This window comes from Suricata suricatta, chromosome 1 (assembly GCF_006229205.1).
Source record: "Suricata suricatta isolate VVHF042 chromosome 1, meerkat_22Aug2017_6uvM2_HiC, whole genome shotgun sequence".
NCBI lineage: Eukaryota > Metazoa > Chordata > Mammalia > Carnivora > Herpestidae > Suricata > Suricata suricatta.
Window position 1 is genome coordinate 13165141 of NC_043700.1, and position 18848 is coordinate 13183988.

At 46.7% G+C, this 18848-nt stretch overlaps 1 protein-coding gene across 1 annotated transcript in view; it reads left to right on the plus strand.

Moving 5' to 3' along the window:
- The window catches only part of WWC2 (WW and C2 domain containing 2), a 180954-nt gene that overhangs the window by 67736 nt on the left and 94370 nt on the right, over positions 1-18848 (plus strand). Inside the window, exon 2 of the mRNA XM_029934162.1 lies at positions 8959-9068. Within this exon, the coding sequence (XP_029790022.1) occupies positions 8959-9068 (110 nt within the window). The remainder of the gene's footprint in view (positions 1-8958; positions 9069-18848) is intronic.

Genomic DNA, 18848 nt, shown 5'->3' on the forward strand with positions numbered 1-18848 from the left:
GGGGGGGGGGGGGGGGGGGGGGGGGGGGGGGGGGGGGGGGGGGGGGGGGGGGGGGGGGGGGGGGGGGGGGGGGGGGGGGGGGGGGGGGGGGGGGGGGGCGGAGAGCAGGTAGGAGGGTGCCCGAGAAGACTCGAGCCTCCGTAGGACGGGTCCGCTGGGACAGGGATCGGGATCCTGTGTCGGAATAGCATTCCTAGTTAAATGGAAACAACCTTTTAATGGTTTTTTAATACTACCAAATTGTGTGTTGAAAGGAATGTATCAAGTTACAAAATTACCCGCAACAGATGAAAGTAACTGATTGCTCACATCCTCCCCAGAACAGAGTTTCATTACGACAAAGCAAAACAAAAACAAGAACTTGATACCCTGATAGACTGCAAATTAAATGAAGCCTCATTATTGCTTTTTTTTTTTTGGCAATTCTTTTTATTATTCGTGAAGTTGCACGTTTTCACATATTCGTATAATTTAACTTCCCCTTGCGAGAATCCCTTATTCACTTGGAGTCTCCGCATGGTTAGGACTTGTTACAATCTTTAAAAAATAGTTTATTAAGGTGAAATTTACAAACCGCATAGGTAACCACTTTAAAGTGAACAGTTCATGGGGCGCCTGGGTGGCTCAGTCGGTTAAGTGTCCAGCTTTGGCTCAGGTCATGATTCCATGGTTCGTGGTTTGAGCCGTGCCTCAGGCTCTGTGCTGACAGCTCAGAGCCTGGCGCCTGCTTCGGATTCTGTGTATCCCTCTCTTTCTGCCCCTCCCTTGCTCATGATCTGTCTCTCTCTGTCTCTAAAAAATAAATGAATGTTTAAAAAAATAAAAATAAAGTGAACAGTTCTGTGGCGTTTACGACAGTTCAGGCTGTGCAAGCACCATCTCTGCCTGATTTCAGAACATGTCTACCCTTGCAGAGTCTCTGTCCACTCACCCCTCGCCCTGGCTCCCGACGACTGCTCCTCTCCTTTCTATCTGTATGGATTTGTCTGTGCTGGACAGTTCATAGGCACAGAATCATGTCATGCGTGACCTTCCAGGCCGGGCCCTACTTGGCATTGTATTTTGGAGGCTGTCCACACTAGCACGTGTACGCACGTCCTTCCTTGTTATGGCTGGACAGCGCTGCATGGTGTGCACAGACCGCACGTCGTTTGTCCATTCATCCATTGATGGACATTCGAGGCGTGTCCACTTTTTGAAGGTTGTAAATAGTGCTGCTGTGAGCACGCGTGTACACGTAACTGCTCAGGAACCTGTTTTCAGTTCTTTTGGGCGTGTACCCAGGAGCGGAAATGCAAGGTCATCTAGTGATTCCATGTTTTGCTTTTTGAGCAACTGCCAAACTGCCCCAGTTTATCTCCCCACCCACGATGTACAGGTGTTCCCCCTCTCCACCTCCATGTCAGCACTTTCTACGTTGGGGATGTTGTCACCGTTGTTTTACTTAGAGCCGTCCAGGTGAGGATGAACTGGTGCTTCATCATGTTTTCTATGTTCGTTTTCCTGATGACCGTTACATTGCGTACTTGTTACTATTTTGTATGTAGGTGAGAAAATGAAAGAACAAAGCTTGCTTTCGAAGAACTTATTTTAAAATTATTTAAATGTTCTTTGAGAGGGAAAAATGCTTACTTACAGTTAAATGAGGTGGCTCTAATCTGAGAATAAATAAGTCATTAATTCCATAGATTTCATAATACAGGTATTTCTGAAGCACAGGCTTTTGCCTCCAGTTTCAGTTTTTTATGAAACATTTTTAAAAATTTTATTGATTTTGAGAGAGAGGGAGTAAGCACATGAAAGAGAGAGAGAGATGGAGAGAGGAAGTGAGAGAGAGAGAGAGAGAAAGAGAGAGAGAGAGAGAGAGAGAGAATGAGAGAATCCCAAGCAGGCTTCTCACCGTCAGCGCAGAGCCTGGTGCAGGGATTGAATTTGTGAGCCACGAGATCACGACCTGAGCTGAGACCAGTCATAAGCGGCTTGACTGCCTGAGCCACCCAGTGCCCCCGCCCCAGTTTCATTGTTAAATTGAGTTGGTCTTCATGTCTCCATCACCTGGGGGGACTGGGGTGTGATTTGTGGTTTACCTGGAGGTTCTCAGGGTCCACGGACCACAGCGTCAGCATCACGTGGGGACTTGTCAGAAACGCAGATTTCCAGACCCCAACTCCCGTCTCCTGAGGCAGAAACTCTGGGGTGGGCCTAGCCCTCTGTTTCGTAAGTCTTTGCAATGAGTTGGGTGTACGTGTAGGTTCGAGAGCCCCTGTTCTCTAAATCAGTATTTTCAGGCTGCGCTTTCATTACAGAGTTCTTGTGGGAAATGTAATCCACAATTTTGACCTTATAGGCACCAACTTTTTTTAGTTAAAATAGGCAGACAGTATAAACACTTAAGGTGAACCATTTTATTACCTCCTGTTTCAGAATGGCACATATGAATCATATAATTGTATGTAGAAATTGCAATTCAGGGGCGCCGGAGTGGGTCAGCCGGTTAAGTGTCCGACTGATTTTGGCTCAGGTCACACGATCTCATGGTTGTGGGATTGAGCTCCGTATCAGGGTCAGTGCAGAGTGTGGAGCCTGCTTGGGATTCTCTCTCTTTTCTCTCTCTCTCTCTCTCTCTCTCTGGAAAAAAAAAGATACTGCAATTCAGTCTACAAATCGTATTAAAAAGATAAGTTGTTTTTAAAAGCTACGTTCAATCTTTGATCACATCTATAAAGAATGTAAGAGTTGTGTGTCCTCGACGTGCACCTTTCCTGCTCTCTGTGCTTGGACTTCACCTTCGACTCCTTCAGAGGCTCTGTTGTGATGGCGGGTGGTGTGGAGGCCTGCATGGGGAGCACATGCCAGCTACCACCTTCCGGGAGTCCCGCGGGCAGTGACTAGGGGGCAGTGTGTGCTCCCCTGCCCGTGGATGCTGCTTCAGCATCCAGGCCCTTCCTCTCTCCCCCCAGAACTTTGTAAAGGGGCCTCTCTCTTGCCACTTCTTCCAGAAGCTGGCGGGAAGTGAAATCCACATAGCATATGAGTAGGGGAACACATGCTTTAGAAGACACCAGTTACAGCCACATCCTGCATAATACACCACATGGCTGGAAACGACAAATGTTGACTAGGAAGAGGTATGTGTTACCCAGTCATGGGCTTATTGGATTAGAAGTAATTTTTTTTCCTACAGGGGCTATTTTTTTTAATGTTTGTTTATTTTTGAGACAGAGAGAGACAGAGAGCATGAGCAGGGGAGGGACAGAGAGAGAGGGGGAGACACAGAATCCGAAGCAGGCTCCAGGCTCTGAGCTGTCAGCGCAGAGTCCGATGCAGGGCTCGAACTCACAAACTGAAAGATCATGACCTGAGCCAAAGTCGGACACTTACCCGACTGAGCCACCCAGGTGCCCCTTACACAGGCTATTCAGATGCAACAATACTTGTATCTACTTTTATAAGGATTTAACACACATTTATATGTATTAAAGCATGTGTGTGGTACGTGGTAAGCAGTAAATATTTTCAATTTTTAGTGTAATTACTATGTGCATAAGTTGACTTCTGTTTACATAGAATATTCTTAGCTTTGACACTTTTGCAGATAATGTAGTTGAGTCCCCAAACCAACAGTAGAAGCAGTGTGCTTTTTCAAAGGTGAATTACCCACAAATATTGCCTTTCAGGAGTCCATTCATGAAGCAACATTAGAAGAGGTTAGGTCTAGGGCCTCCTAAAGTCCTCCACGGATTGAAGATCTCTCGGTTGGAATGAATAAACGATTAGGAAGTGAATGTTAAAGAGGAGCCAGTAGATTTGAGGAAAGACTCTTTTAGGGTGGAGGGATTGGGTATATTTGTAGGCCGCCGGGAGGGAAAATTTAAGTCTAAGAGGGGTGATCTATACTTGCTCATAATTGATGGGGTGTGAGTGCAGAGCAGTGAGAAATCGGGTGGATTATGGACTGAAGATTGGCCGGCTTTGGAGTCGGGAAGGGATTATGAGCGCGGTGAATGAAGGGAGCCGGCGTTTGGGTTCTAGGAGAGGAAGTTGGGAAACAAGACTGTTGTGTTCAAATACTTGAAACCCCAGCTCATGGAAGAGTTCTCTTTGGCACCAAGGGATAAAACTTACACTAGTGGGTAAAAGTTACAGAAAGACCAGACCCCCGGCAGGACTATCTGGGAACCCAGGCAGGTACAAAGAGCACATGAACTCAGTCTGAAGAAACGGACACCCGGTTGGGTTGCCCAGTTACGTGCCTTCCCAGCTCAAGATGTTGGGTGAGCCACTGAAATAATGGAGGCCCAGTCTCCTCCTTGACCCGGTGGTCTCTGTCTGTGGCTCTCCTGTCTAATATGGCTCGTTTTGATGAATCTTAGTGACTTTCCACAAAGACACAGAGTTAACCATGTTACCCTCTTCTGACTTGGTTTGTACAATTTCTCTTAAGAGTCATTTGCTTGGGACGCCTGGGGGTCTCAGTCAGTTAAGCATCCAACTTCTTGACTGTGGCTCAGGTTATGATCTGACGGTTCATGGGCTCAAGCCCCGTGTTGGGCTGTGCTGCAGCATGGACCCTGCTTGGGATTCTCCCTCTCTCTCTCTCTCTCTCTCTCTCTCAGCCCCTCCCCTGCTTCTCTCCCTCAAAATAAATAAATAATTTTTTTAAAGGCCGTTTTCTTTTTGCTGCCCCTTTCACTCTTTCCTATTATCCCCCCTCTTTCTGTCCCTTTGCTACTTCCCCTGACTATCACAGAGATGGAAACAGAGGGGCCTAATCAACATCATTAGAAATTAAAATTAGAAAAATTCCTGGGATTCTGCCCTTCTTTTGAAATCCAGATCGTGAACCACATCCTTACTTCTTCCCTGTTGTTCCCGAGCGGTTCGGTAGTATTCATGTGGACAGATTCCGTAGTCCTCATAGAGTGCTCGCAGTAGGGACTCCGCTTCGAGTTAGCTCAACAGTGGCAGCAGCAGATGCTTCGAAGTAAAAATAACTGTGAAGACCTCTATTAACATTCAGGCTAAACTCTACATGTGGGGGACTTGAATTGTGGCAAGAGTTCTGTTAACCTGAGGACGGTTTTCTCTGTCAAGCGCCTTTTCTTCTAGGGCGATGAGTACAAACTCCGTTCTCTGGACACGGTACTCAGCACCATGTAATCGTCCAGAGTGAATCTTTAGTCTGTGTGGCGCCTCACGTCGTAGGACAGGTACCCATGATTGACAGTAAATACTACATGACGGATCACGTGCAGGGATAATGTAATGCCCACGAGGGGAAATACCCACGCGAAGTTCAAATTTTGTATGTGAACGTTGGCACCGTGCCACCATAAATTGCCATTTTCTTCACATGAGTTACAGTACAAAAGAAGGCTGTTTTTAAAGCAGAGAGTAATCTCTGGAATTTAGCATAAAGACTTGTTAGTTTCAGGCTTTTTGCATGATGTTGCTCCTTTGTGAGGAACCAACAAAAAAAACTCTCTTCGATTTTTACTTCCTCGAGATCAGAGGAAGATTCAATGTTTCAGAGATTCCTTGTGCAAACAGGAGGAAGAAATTTAGAAACGAATCAACATTTCCGCTTTATGTGTTTGTTCTAAGTTATCTTGTTTCTGATTTTGGAATGTATCTGTTACTTGTTTTGGTTTTGTGTTAACTTCTAAGTATGTCATAGTAATATGTTCCCATTATCAGGACAATAGCATCATTGGGTCCTTAATTCTGTTTGGTATCTGAGAATGTTATTCTATTTATATCTTGTAATTTGGAGAAGAATTACATTCTAAAATTTTGAAATTTATAAATATGTATTGTTTTGGTTTTTTTTGGCACAGCGAGCAGGGTACAAATATGAATATGTATTTAATGGCTTTACGTATCGATAGAACACGGAGAAAAGATAGGTGTTTATCCAGGTACAGAAAATAAAGCATCTGATTGATTTTTGAAGTAACAACACTGCAAAGAAGCTTTTATGTTAAAATTCCCAAGGATGGAAACGTCTGAATTTTTAACTGAGTTCATAATTACATGTATATTTATAGATGTAATTCTAGTCTTAGAACAGTGACAGTTAATAAAATGCTTATTATCTATTGAACAATTAATAGGAAAAACTGGATTATATCCAAGTGTAGTCAGATTACCATGCCTTGTAATCATAACACATGTTCTGAGGCTTTTGTGACTTTTCATTCTTCGCGTGATAAATACATTCATATCCCCCTCACGCTTAAACCTGTTGATTTGGCACCAGGATAAAACTTGTGTAATACCACTCTTCTGTCATTTAAACATATTTGTATGTCTTATTCATTTAAAAAAAATTTTTTTTCTGTTTTTTATTTATTTTTGAGAGACAGAGAGAGAGACAGCATGAGCAGGGCAGGGTCAGAGAAAGAGGGAGCTACAGAATCTGAAGCAGGCTCCAGGCTCTGAGCTAGCTGTCAGCACAGAGCCCAACACGGGGCTCAAACTCACGAACCATGAGATCATGACCTGAGCCGAAGCTGGACGCTTAACCAACTGAGCCACCCAGGCACCCCATCTTATTAATTTCTTTAGGATGTGTCTGTGCATTTTAGACAGTATTGATGAAAGGAGTTGGGGAAAGAGAATAGGATAATATGCAAGGTCACTTGGCAAAGGGACTTGATCTAATTATCTGCTTGATTGAGGTAGACAGAGGTCAGTCTTACAATATATGAAGACAAGGCCACTTCCTGTGGTATGGAGATTTTTGGATATAGCATCTAATTCCTTGGTCAGTTTTCCTGATCTGAGATGGAATTAGAGCACAACTCTAACAGCACAGGTTTTTATAACTCTGGATTCGGATCGACTCCAGGTTCGCAGAGTAACTGTGGCGAGTTTCTGTGTTTGGGCACATTGCCGGAGGTTCACTTCACTCATCTATTATATATTGAAACTCTGCATTTGTCAAGCATTATGCTATTTAGTTCTCATTTAAACTCCATAATCCACCCACCTTTAAGAAGAAGGTTGGGAAACGGGTTTTTGAGATTAAAACCAGCCCTAAGTTTTACGGCCAGTAAGTGGCAGACAAGGAGTTGAACCCAGGTCTCTGAGGCCAGATTTCAAGCTCTTACCTCCTGAGCCAGTGCTTCCCAGGTTTTCCATAATTACCTGGAGAGTTTGGTGAGACCTGCATTGCGGGCTCTAGAGCTTCTGATTCTCTCGACCTCCACTAGGGTCCACGAACGCGTCATTTCTGACTGGTACCTACACGCTGGTCGTGAGGGCTGTACTTTGCGAACCACGGTGTGACTCCGTCCCTCTGAGGAACAGACAAGAACATTCCCATGTCATGCTGGTGTCGATAATCTCTAACATTTGCTGACTGTTTACCATGTCCTATCCACTGTTCTTAGTTCATTCCTTTTTCATGTCACCTGAATCTTAGGAGGCAGTTAAATTGCAGGCAAGGACAACAAGGTGTGGTCACCACTTGAAAGAGAAGGGAGCTGAGGCAGGCGGAGGCTCCCAGTGGTGGCGTCATAGTGAATGAGTCGCACAGCTGGTCTCTCTCATTTTGACATTGGTCCGAGCACAGTGTCCCTGGAGCTGGGGCCAGAGGCAGATTTCATGCTACGGGAACATTGAGAGAAAAGGAGGCACTCCCTTCTTTTCATCCATTGGTGTTTTATGTCCTTGGAGGAGGCTTCTGGAGGCGAGGCCTGGGATGAAACGGTCTCCCTCCTCTTCCTACTGTTCTTCCAGTGTTCTGAAGGGTGTGGGCCACACAGTTTGTTATTCTGATGAACGATGAGATTCAGCTGAGCCCTGTCATTGTTGCTATTCACGAGCGTGGATAAACGGGACTCCAGGTGGTTTTGTACGTAGGAATTGTGCGGTGATGCCAGTGCCTTAGGTCAGCAGATGTGTCCGCTCATGTTGGCCACCCAGGATCAGGGTGTTCTGTAGGGTTAGCCTGCCCGTGGGCGCTCTGACCGCCAAGGAAACTCTCAGAATCAAAAATGAAGGAAGTGAGAGAGAAAATCAACCCATGATCAGATTTGAAACCCGTACTCTGCTTAAGAAACTGCAGTTTCCCCATTCATTTTAAGCTTAGAGAGAAAGTAGGCAGTTTCAGAAGGTGACATCACATGGATACATAAACACCTTGTGCGTTTGTGTTCAGTGACTGTTACGTAGAAGATACTTAAAAAGATAAAATGAACTTGTCCCTCCTATCAAGGAGAACTCATAGCAGACCTCACAACCGGGAAGTAGTCAGTTAATTTATGTAAGAGCATCTAAATCTGAAGTTAGTGTCGCCTGATGCATATCTTGTCTTGGGGTCACTGGTATGATGGTTTCCGTGATGCCAGTGTTTGAATCCTGGGACAGAGTCCTCTTTGTAATGAGACAGTCATCCAGCTGTACAGCTAGAGCTTAGGGCCCAGGCAGGTGTCCTGGCCGTCAGCTTGGACTGCTCCCTGATCTAAAATGGCCTTATTTCAGGGCACTTGGGTGGCTCCGTCGATTAAGCGTCTAACTCTTCGTCTTAGCTCAGGTGGTGATCTCATGGTCACCCTGGGCATGGAGGCTGCTTCAGGTTCTCTCTCTTCCTCCCCATCTGCCCTCCCCTGCTTGCTCGCAGGTGTACGCATGCATGCGCTCTCTTTTTCTCAAAATAAAATAAAATAAAATCTCCTTATTTATTTATTGTATGGCTTCATCCCCTAGTCTTAAGCTGTGAACTTTGAAAAGGATGTTTTGACTTATTGCTACTTTTTTGGATGTTCATCTCTGTATTTTATCCTGGTTTTTTTTCCTTTAAGATTTCGGACACAGCAGTGCAAGTTCTAGACGCAATCAAGAACAACAGGGAAATGCAGCCTAGACCCGTCTTCACTTGTGCTTAGGATAACTAAAGGTTGTCATGCGTGGTTTGGCGGAGAATCACCTGTGCGTTTTTCTGGTTTGTTGCAGGTTAACGAAGCCGCTGTCGTTTGCCGACTGTGTTGGGGATGAACTTCCGTGGGGATGGGAAGCAGGGTTTGACCCGCAGATTGGTGTCTACTACATCGATCACGTCAACAGTAAGTTTTCCATTTTGGTCAAAGCAAACGTAGCAGGCAAGTGATCCCCTCCCCCCCCCAATCTAGAATCACGCGAAAGCATCAGCATGCTACAACCTGAATTTCTTTATTGTAAACCCCACTTCCTCAGTGACTATTATTAACTTAAATGCCCGTTTTGCAATCTGGGGCATGTGTAGAATGGGGTTCATGGGGTCAGAGACAGAGAGGTGAATCTGTCTGTCCATGTATCTGTCTGCTTGACAGGAGGTGAGTTTCTTGAGCACAGGCTAGAGGCCCGTGGAGGCCGGGAGCCGTTTGCCTCCGATCCTGTCACCACCGCCCCTCCGATCATGTTTCCTCCTCTCTGGTCCTCGCCACGGACAGAGCTGGGCATGCATACAACTTTTTAAAACACATACTTGGAATATTTTTTAAATGTCTGTGTGTGTGTTTATTTTGGCTCTCTGCCCACCCCTTTAAAAAATTTATTCAGATGGACACGTGATATACTCACTGATGCTCGTTTTGCTTATTTCACTTTAAAATTCTTTTACTTTTATGGATTTTGAGTAGTACATAATGGTTTATACTCTGTGATCTTATTTCTCTGAGGTCTATTACACTAAAGATTTATATAATATAGTACTCTTTTTTAATATCTTGGGGAATAATAAAATTTTAATATCTTTAGGTATAACGTATAGAAAAGTATCTGGAGTGCCTGAGTGGCTCAGTCAGTTAAGTGTTCGACTCTAGATTTCGGCTCAGGTCATGATCTCTTGGTTCATGAGTTTGAGCCCCACATCAGGCCCACTGATAGCATGGAGCCTGCTGGGATTCTCTCTCTCACCACCCCCCTGCCCCTTCCCTGCTCCCTCTCAAAAATAGAAATAAGAACTTAAAAAAAGAAAAGTGTCTTATTTGGTGCTCGGTTACCTCCCTTGTATAGATGTGTGATGAAGTTTTTGAGAGACACGAAAAGCCCATATTAATAACACTTATCCCTTAGAAACCTACGTATGTTAGTTAAACATATAAAATGCGCTTACAGCACTTAGCAGATTTGAGAATATAGCCTAGCGCTGACTTCCTGTCAGGATCTTATTTATCTGTGCAAATACTTCCCAAGATAAGCGGGAGGGATTCCAGAACTGACAGAACTGCTCTGCTCCTGCCTGCCGCCTGCAGAGGCTGCGCTGGGGGTGGGGGGGGGTGCCGAGCTGGAGGGGAAGGCTCTGTGCCCCCCTCCCCAGAGGTCGGGTGGGAGGCTCCAGTGTCAGGGTCGTTGGGATGCAGTTCGCACCACAAGAAGGGGCTGAGATGTATCCCTGTAGCCCAGTGGCCACCAGGCAGCCAGAGGGGAGGGCGGTTGGGAGGCATGGGACACGGTGAGTGTTGGTTACCCTGTGCCGGGCACGCAGGCGGCACAGGGACTCACTGCGTCCCGTCGAGGAGGAGGCCAGAGGGCTGGAAAAGTGTCTGATCCTCACAGGTGCATGGGCTGAGGGACTGAAAGGGGCCAGGACACCGGAGCGTGGAGTCGGGTTTTCAGGGAACAGGCAGCGGGCAACCTGGTGTGTATAGTTTGGGAACCAGCTTTCATGCACACATTAGTTCAACATAACTGCAAGTGAGAGCTTCTGTAGGTTTTACTGCTGTTTCTTTTCTATGTAATTAGAAAAAAGGCGATTTTTGTGTAGAGAGAGGTTTCCCTGAAAGTTTCTACAAATTCCATGAAGAGTGCACAATTGTGGGTTTTAAAGTTAGCTTTCATTTCTGTATCTTTTAGTAAATCTTTCTTTTTAAAAAATGTTTATTTATTTTGAGAGAGAGAGAGAGAGTGCGAATGGGGAAGAGGCAGAGAGAGAGGGAGAGAGAGAATCCCAGGCAGGCTGCATGCTCAGCGCAGAGCCTGATGTGGGGCTTAATCTCACAACCGTGAAATCATCACCTGAGCTGAAGTTTGGAGTTGGACGCTTAACCGACTGAACCACCCAGGTGGCCTGAACCTGTCTTCACTGTATTATTATATGTGGGTTTTATTGCTTATCAGTGATTGATGTCTAATTATTTTAATGTTTTTTAAGATTTTATTTTTTTAAGTCCTCTCCATCCCCAGCATGCGGCTCGAACTCACAACCCCGAGATCAAGTTGCACGCTCCACCAAACGAGCCAGCCAGTCGCCCCCAAATATTTTCCTGTTATGATGGAAATTTTGATAAAATTCAGACAAATAAACAGCCATCTCCCCCCACCCCACTCATTCATACTCAGAACTGTCGTTCAGCACAAACCCCTCCCCGCCTATGGCCCCCTTCCCCATCCCCTGTGAAGTTTACCAAAAGCCATTGTTCTCCATCATGTCACAGAAACTGTTCTTGCTGAGGTCACCCGAGACCCCACGAATGGTCTGGTCCAGACAACACTGGGGGCTTGTCTTTCTTCATCTGACGGAGTCTCCGGTCACTGTGGGTTATTTCCTCTTGCTCTTTATTCCTTTGGATTTCATAATACCTTTTGTTGGAATTTACTATTACTATTTTTTAACCTACCTGGCTGCTCTTACCCAGTTTCCTTTGCCTGTCCCTCGTCCCTGTCCCTGGTCTCAGGATCTCTGTAGTTGTCTTCTGTTTGCAGTCTGCGGGTCCCCTGGGGTGAGGACATCAGTTACTTCCTGAGGCTGATGGCTGCCAGGTTTGTCTCTTCAGGCTTGTCCAGGGTTCCCGATGCATGCATTTGATTCCTTGTGATGTGGCCCTTTCCCGTGTGTCCCCACAGGCCTCAGCTTGCACCCTCGACTCTGCTCTGTCCCCGCACTGGAGGACCTTGCACTTGTGCTGTGAGCTTCCTTGCAAGTGTTGGCTCGAGCCCAGAGCGCTCTCTGCCCAGCACCTCGGCTGTCCCTTTAGGCCACCTCCTTCTGTGGTCGCTCTGCCCGGGCCCCATGGGCCTCCTCTGGCACCCAGGCCTCCGCCTTGCAGGGCCCCGCCCCCACTCTGAGGCGGTGCCCCGGCCAGGTGTTTCTATAGTGCCAGGTACTTAGGGATTTCTAAAAAGCGTGTGTCAAACTACGTTTCACTTATTCATTTGTGTTTTCCTCACTAAATTGTGAGCTTTTTGTGGACAGCAAGTGCATCTTCATTTCTTTATCCTTGGGGTGTCCTTGGGGTACCTAGCGTAACGCTTAAATGTTAGAAGAACGGATGAGCTCTACTGTTTAACTCACACATTAAAAGTGTTGTTTGGTTTTGAAGAAACTAAAGTTCCTTTCAAGTATAAATTATGCTTCAGAAAGCACCATTGTGAATATTCAAAAGCATGATTATTACACTGTAGGTTTTTAAGTTTCTCATTTTGCTTTAGTGCAGTAATGGTATCCCAGTGGCCCGATGGACGTACTGTGCCCTAAAGTGCCCAAATTACCCACAGCAAGTTTTTTCCCACTAAGAGGGATCCGCTCGGTTATCTCATTAATCTTAGAGACGTTCCCATGAAGGAGTTTAGGGAACAAATGGTATTATCTTTCATCACAGCTGGTCCACACATATGGTGTGTCTTGACATTATATAGTTTCAGCATTATTTTCTCTTTATTTACCAAAAAAAAGAAATAAAGACTGTTTGGCTGTTTGATACTATTTCTGTGTGACACTGTTAACTCTCTAGAAGTCAAAGATTCGACCTTGACAATAATAGTATTTTAGGCCTTACGTGTTTTATGGTAGAATCCACCTTTCCGTGGGTTTGTGTGGCGTGGGGGGGGCAGTTATAGATATTGGTGGGGGGCATTGGTAACCAGCGAAAAGGTAATTATGAAGTACTGTTTATAAGGCTTTGATCATATCCCTATAAGCAGAAATAAATCACTTTTTGGTAGCTTTAGAGTTGCACCTTGATGTTTCTGTCTTTCTTTTGGTGACGGAGATCTCATTTGCAAAGAAAGTACCCAGTTTTTAAGCATACATCTCAGGGACTGCGGCAAGTGTATAAACCTTTCGTTCCCGCCTCTCCAGTCAAGACGCGGACCGCCCCAGTACGTGCTTTCCTGTGCCTTCCAATCTCCCCTCCCCGCTGCTCCGGGTTGCTCGGGTTCTGATCAGCATGGGCTAGTTTTGCATGTTCTAGAACTTCATATAAACGGAGCACATTTGATTCTGTGAACGGACCCTTTCACTCAGCATACTTTAAGGGCTAGGATATGGCAGGCACACAGTATCATGGGTGAATATTCACAGTACCTTCATCTGACAAAGAGCCCAGACCCAGGCCATATGCAGGACTCCTGGAAGTCCACAGCAAGGAGCAAACAACCCAGTTTATAAGGGGCCACCCGACCTGGACACCTTCTCGACTCTCCCCTCTGCCCCATGCCATCTGGCCCCCGCAGAGCCTCTCGTCTGGGCATTCTAGCAGGTGCACCGTGGCTGCAGCCTGGCCACATGCTGCTGGCTGCTCCCCAGGGCTGCGTGTGGCTCAGGACAGAGCGGAGAGGAGATGACCTGGCACATGGTGGCCATGCCATGACTGCTACCACTGATGGCTACTGCCGGGTTCTGCCCATTTTCCGGGCTTCTCCCGGATGGTCACGGGCACGCTGTCTCCCTTCCGGGCCTCGGACAAGACAGAGCGGGCTTGGTCTCTCTGCCCCTTTAGGGTCCCTAGGGCTATGGGAAGCAGCAGAGGTGAGGGGTGTATCAAACCACAAGACAGGACTCGCCACCGTGTGATTATTTTGCGAGTTTCAGCTTCCTTCCACAGTCCTTGCTCAGGGTCACTGGGCTGGTCGTCCTTTGATTGTTTTCTGTACGTTGGCGTTGTTCTTGTTCCGTTTTGCTGTCCTCGGTTTTTAGTTGTAATCAGTCAGAGAGACCGGATGGCATGACCCTGTGTTACCTGGACCAAACTCCTCTATATTAGTTTTGAAGCAACACGTGTGTTTTAATTTGATGAAAATCCCTCAAGTGTTTGTGACATTTTATATGGAGCTCTTTCATTTAGAAGAAGGGAAATAAATTTCATCTCTGTCTTATTTTATCCTTGGAGGGTAAGTAAACTGTTAGAATATTTTATAAAGAATCATTTTAGATACTTAAAATACGCAAGTAAAACATATTATGGTGGTAGTGATGCTCGTTTTTGGTGAGAGTACTAACACTTGTTAGTTTGGCTAACATGTAATCATCTATATATTTCACTCCCAGGATCTAGTCTCAGGCACAGTGGTCCTTTCCTTCCCCCCAGACGTAGGGCTGGCATAGATGACCGTGACTTTCCTCCCGAACCTGTAGCCTGCCTTCCTGTACGCTGCTCCCTCTCTGTCCCCCATTTGCCGCCTATGGAGAGTCCCCGCATCTTGTCACTCCCCAAAGATGTGACCTGCCCCCCATCCCCCTGTGTGCTGTTCTTGATCTACTGACCATTGTTCTTTGCTCTTACCGTACGAACAATGCCTCTGCCGTTATTTCTGGCTTTGAGGGTCCTAATGTTTTGTCAGACATTTCATTTATAAGACACTGCCACCTATTTTGCCCTCGAAACTTGAAAACAAGTACAAAATGCGATTCTTTTGTTTTCCCTTGGACTTTATTATTTTTTGGTACATTGTAGTCCTCATGATTTCTAAATTGAAGAGTGTAGAAGCATTTTGTCAGTTCTTAACACAGTTTTTATCTATAATGTAATATCAAATTTGCTCCTTTAACCTCTGTTCCACTGTCATTTTTTCTAATTCAGACTCTTGTTACCTTTGCCTTTCCTTTCTTCCTCTTCCTTTTAAAAAGAATGTTTAGAGTAATGCGTGTGCATCGGAGAAAAGTAGAACACAAGTGCACTGAAGGAGGCAGAGGCGCGTCCATGTTTGCACAACCCAGAGAGAACGAAGTCTTCTCAGTCTCTTCGTGCGAGTCCTTCCAGACTTCACCGTCTTGACACAGACACACCGAAGTTTAAACAGGTTTTTGTGCCACAAGTGGGATTCTTCTGCCTGTGGCTTTATAACCTCTTTTCACTTAACATATAATCTCTTATCCAAACACTTTGTGCACAATCGTGCCGGCTCTTTGTAGAGTCAGTGCTGAGGTCTGGAGGTGCAGTGGAACGTCAGTCACGTTTCTGTCCGATGCTCTTCCTCAAACAGAGCTGAGACCCTCTCATGGCCCTGCTTAGAACCTGGGCTGGTACATCGTCGCTGACGCGTTGAGTTTCATATGTATTAACCTGGTGTTCAAGAAAGCGCAGGCAAGTCCCTCTTGGAGCATGGGGGGAGAGAGGAGAAAATAGAGCAGCATGTGGAAAGAACCGCCATCGGGCGAGCGGAACCCTGGAGAACACGGAAAGGCGCACTGCTTGGGCCATTCTGAAGGGCGCAGCTGTGACTGCCAGAGGCTGTACTTGAGCTGATACCCCAAGAGTGACTGAGTGAACCAGGCCTGGGGGAGAGGGGCCGGGGTCGGAAGGATACCCTCCTGGAAGAAGAGAGGCAAGTTAAAGCCCAAGGTCTAGGGAGGCCACAGAAAGCCGGGCTTGATGAAAGAAAGCAATTCAGAGCAGCGGAAGGCTGGTGCACGTCTTCGTGGGGGTCAGGGGCGTCCCTGGAAAAGTCAGCAGGGGCCAAGGCCTGACGGGCCACTGTCTGGAACCTTTCAAAGCCCTGTTTTGTCCATGCCTGTTGCTTGGAACCTTCCTGTTTCTGCCAGAGAAACCCCATGTCTCTAAACGGCCCTGGTCCTACTGCGTTCTCCTCTCAAAGCTTTCATCACTTTATACTGGACAAGCTAGTTGTGTGTGTGTGTGTGTGTGTGTGTGTGTGTGTGTGTGTATGTTTAATTCATGTGTCAAAATTTTTCTATATTTTGTAAGTTCCTTGGACGGAGGGACTCATGCCTGGACATCTTGTTTCCCCTGTTGTATTAGTAGATGGTCAGTACTTGTCTGTAGAAGTAACAGCAGATAATAAGCATCGTGGATATTTTTTAGAAAGGAAGTTATAGAAAGTTGCTCATGTTAGTTTCGTCCATTCTTCCCGAGCATGACAGAAAGAACAGAAACAGGCATGCCAGACAGAAGTCCCACTCCTTTCAAGAGTCTGGTGTGATCTTCCAGGGTAAGCCCCTGTAACTCCCAGCGCATTCTCTGTCTATAACGTTCTATGTCTAAAACCGACGCAGTGGGAATTCCCTTGAGGTACGTGACATTTTCACAGACATCCTGCAAATTATACCGCATTCTAGCACAGTGATTTCCCAGGGCCACCCAGGTCTTAACACAAACATACCACATTTTTATAATACACTTTTCTAGTATTTACATTTAATAAAAATGCTTCGCAATCCGTTCAGCAAATATAGCCAACGGAGATGAAGCACACTCCCGCTTTGTGAAGCCTTCCTCTGAAGGACCTTTGGGAACCCTCTTTTGTAGCTCCTATTTGAATTGTCCAGCATTTCAGAAATGTAAAGGTCCCCACTGAAGCTCATGTGACATGTACATAGTATTTAAGCCAGCCTTCTGGAGTGCTTCTGCCGATCTATCCAGATACATGCTCATCTTTTTTATGATTGTTATTATGATCATTGTACTTTATCCATTTCAATGTCAGTGTTACTTTCAGTGGTGTGTGGCAGTTTAATCATTGACAGGTATTTTATTGAAAGTATGCCAGTTCCCCAATATGTGGGGAAAACATGATTAGACGAAGCCTCTGAAGATATTGGGAGGGAACTCGGGAGTACATATCTTACTGTGACTATTACAACTTATAAATATTTCAAGTTTTTCACCTGCACTTTGAGTTCGTATTATCCCTTTAGTTGTTTGGTTTCTTAGTTATAGATCTCGCTGGGACACATCACCCCCGACCCAGTGGCTCACAGTACACTTATCACCCATGGTTCCAGTGGGTGCTGAGTCCGGGCAGGCTTAGCGGGGTCCTCTGGCTCATGGTCTCACAGGCGGCCTGTCCTCAGGGTGTTAGCCAGGCGTGCTGGGAAGGATCCGTCCCCATGCTCACTGACGTGGTCGTTGGCGGGATTCAGTTCCTTGTTGGCTGTGGCCCAGTGACCCGCCCCCCTTCCTTGCCACGTGGGTCTCCCCACAGCACAGCTTACAACGTGGTGGTCTGCTTCGTCACAGCAGGAAAGCCACGAGGCGGGCGCGCACAAGGTGGCACGCACAGCCTCTTGTAATCTGGTCTCAAGTGACATCCCATCACTGTGTGTCTGTCATACTCCTTAGAAGCAGATTACTAAGGTCTAGCCTGTATTCGAGGAGCGAGAATATGAGGAGGTGAGGATTCTTGCAGGTCATCCACAATTAGGAAAACTTTTCTAAGACCATAAATTTCCATTCGTTAGAGGGTGAAGTTCTGTACTTTGAGTCAGATTGCATTTATGTGTTGGAAAGGAGTATAAATACTATATGCTTGGATAGCCAGAGACCTGAGTTCCAATGCGTGTCTTAAACTGAGAAGTTTGGGCTCTTCTGAGCTGGTCGCTGCCCTTTCTCCTTGTTCTCCGGATGGCTGGGCTGCCCCGCCTTGCTGATGTCCTTGAGGGGTCAGGGCCGCGGGGGCTGTCCAAGGACTCGTCTCTCCTACGTCTCTTAGCACATTGACTCCAGCATTTTTTTCTCAGAATTACATGAAATATGCCTCTTATGCATGTAGAAATATTTATATCTTTAAAAATCAGAGTTCGGGGAGCCTGGATGGCTCAGTCGGTTGAGCATCCGGCTTTGGCTCAGGTCATGATCTCACAGTTTGTGGGTTCAAACCCTGCATTAGGCTCTGTGCTGGCAGTGCAGAGCCTGTGTAAGATTCTCTCTCTCCTCTCTCTCTGCCCCTCCCCTGCTTGAACCCCTCTCTTTCTCTCTCTCTCTCTCTCTCTCTGTCTCAAAATAAATAAATTAAAAAAGTAAGACCTTAAAGAAAAATGAGAGTTCCAGACACTCCTTTAGAGGAAGCTCAACTTCTGGTACCAGTGATAGTGAAGCGAATGTTCTAGGCCTGGTTCCGTGACGCAGCGTGTCTGGCTGACTCTCTAAGCCCTAAGGGGACCCAGGCCTCACAGCCTGACCCCCTCCAGCTTAGCATTAGCCCTTATCCCAGACACCAGGTTAGTTAGACATTTCCAGAACCAGCTGGGCCCTTAGAGGTCCTTGTGGCCCACGTCACATCCCCTCGTACCGTTGTCTGGGTCTGCGATTGCAGCCTCGGGGGCCAACTGGTTGTGCTGGGCGAGGAAACGTAAGATTGGGCTTTACACGTGAAACATTTTAAACAGCACGTGTCATGGAACATTCCAGCAAATTGACAAGTTACTTTTCCTGTCCTAATCGGGCCGGAACAGGTTCTCACCTTCCTGTAGTGGCAGACCTGTGTGTGCCGCCTGTTTTGGCAGTGACTGGTTTACTTCATAGAAGTGACCGCATGTCAGCACACGGTGGTCGGCGCCATCGAAGGAAGTTGTGCCACAATGTCCCCTCCCCCCACCCCATCCTTCAGGGCCACAGGAGGAAGCACCCCTGGGCCGGGCAGGAGGCAGGAGGGGTGCAGGAGAGGGCGCTGGCCAGAGCCCTCGGGGAGGAATGGGCGAGGCAGGCAGGGCAAGTTGGAGCAAGCTCAGGAGTGGGTAGTTTGGATAATTTCCTGGGGACGGCAGCGTGTGGGCCATTGCAGGGGGGCTCATGGGAGTCTCCTGTGGAACTCTGAAACCCCCCGTTGCCTGGGCTCCACCCACAGAAACACTGAGGGGCTGGGGTGTTTTTGTGAGAGCCCTCTGGGTGATTCTAGTATCCAAACCT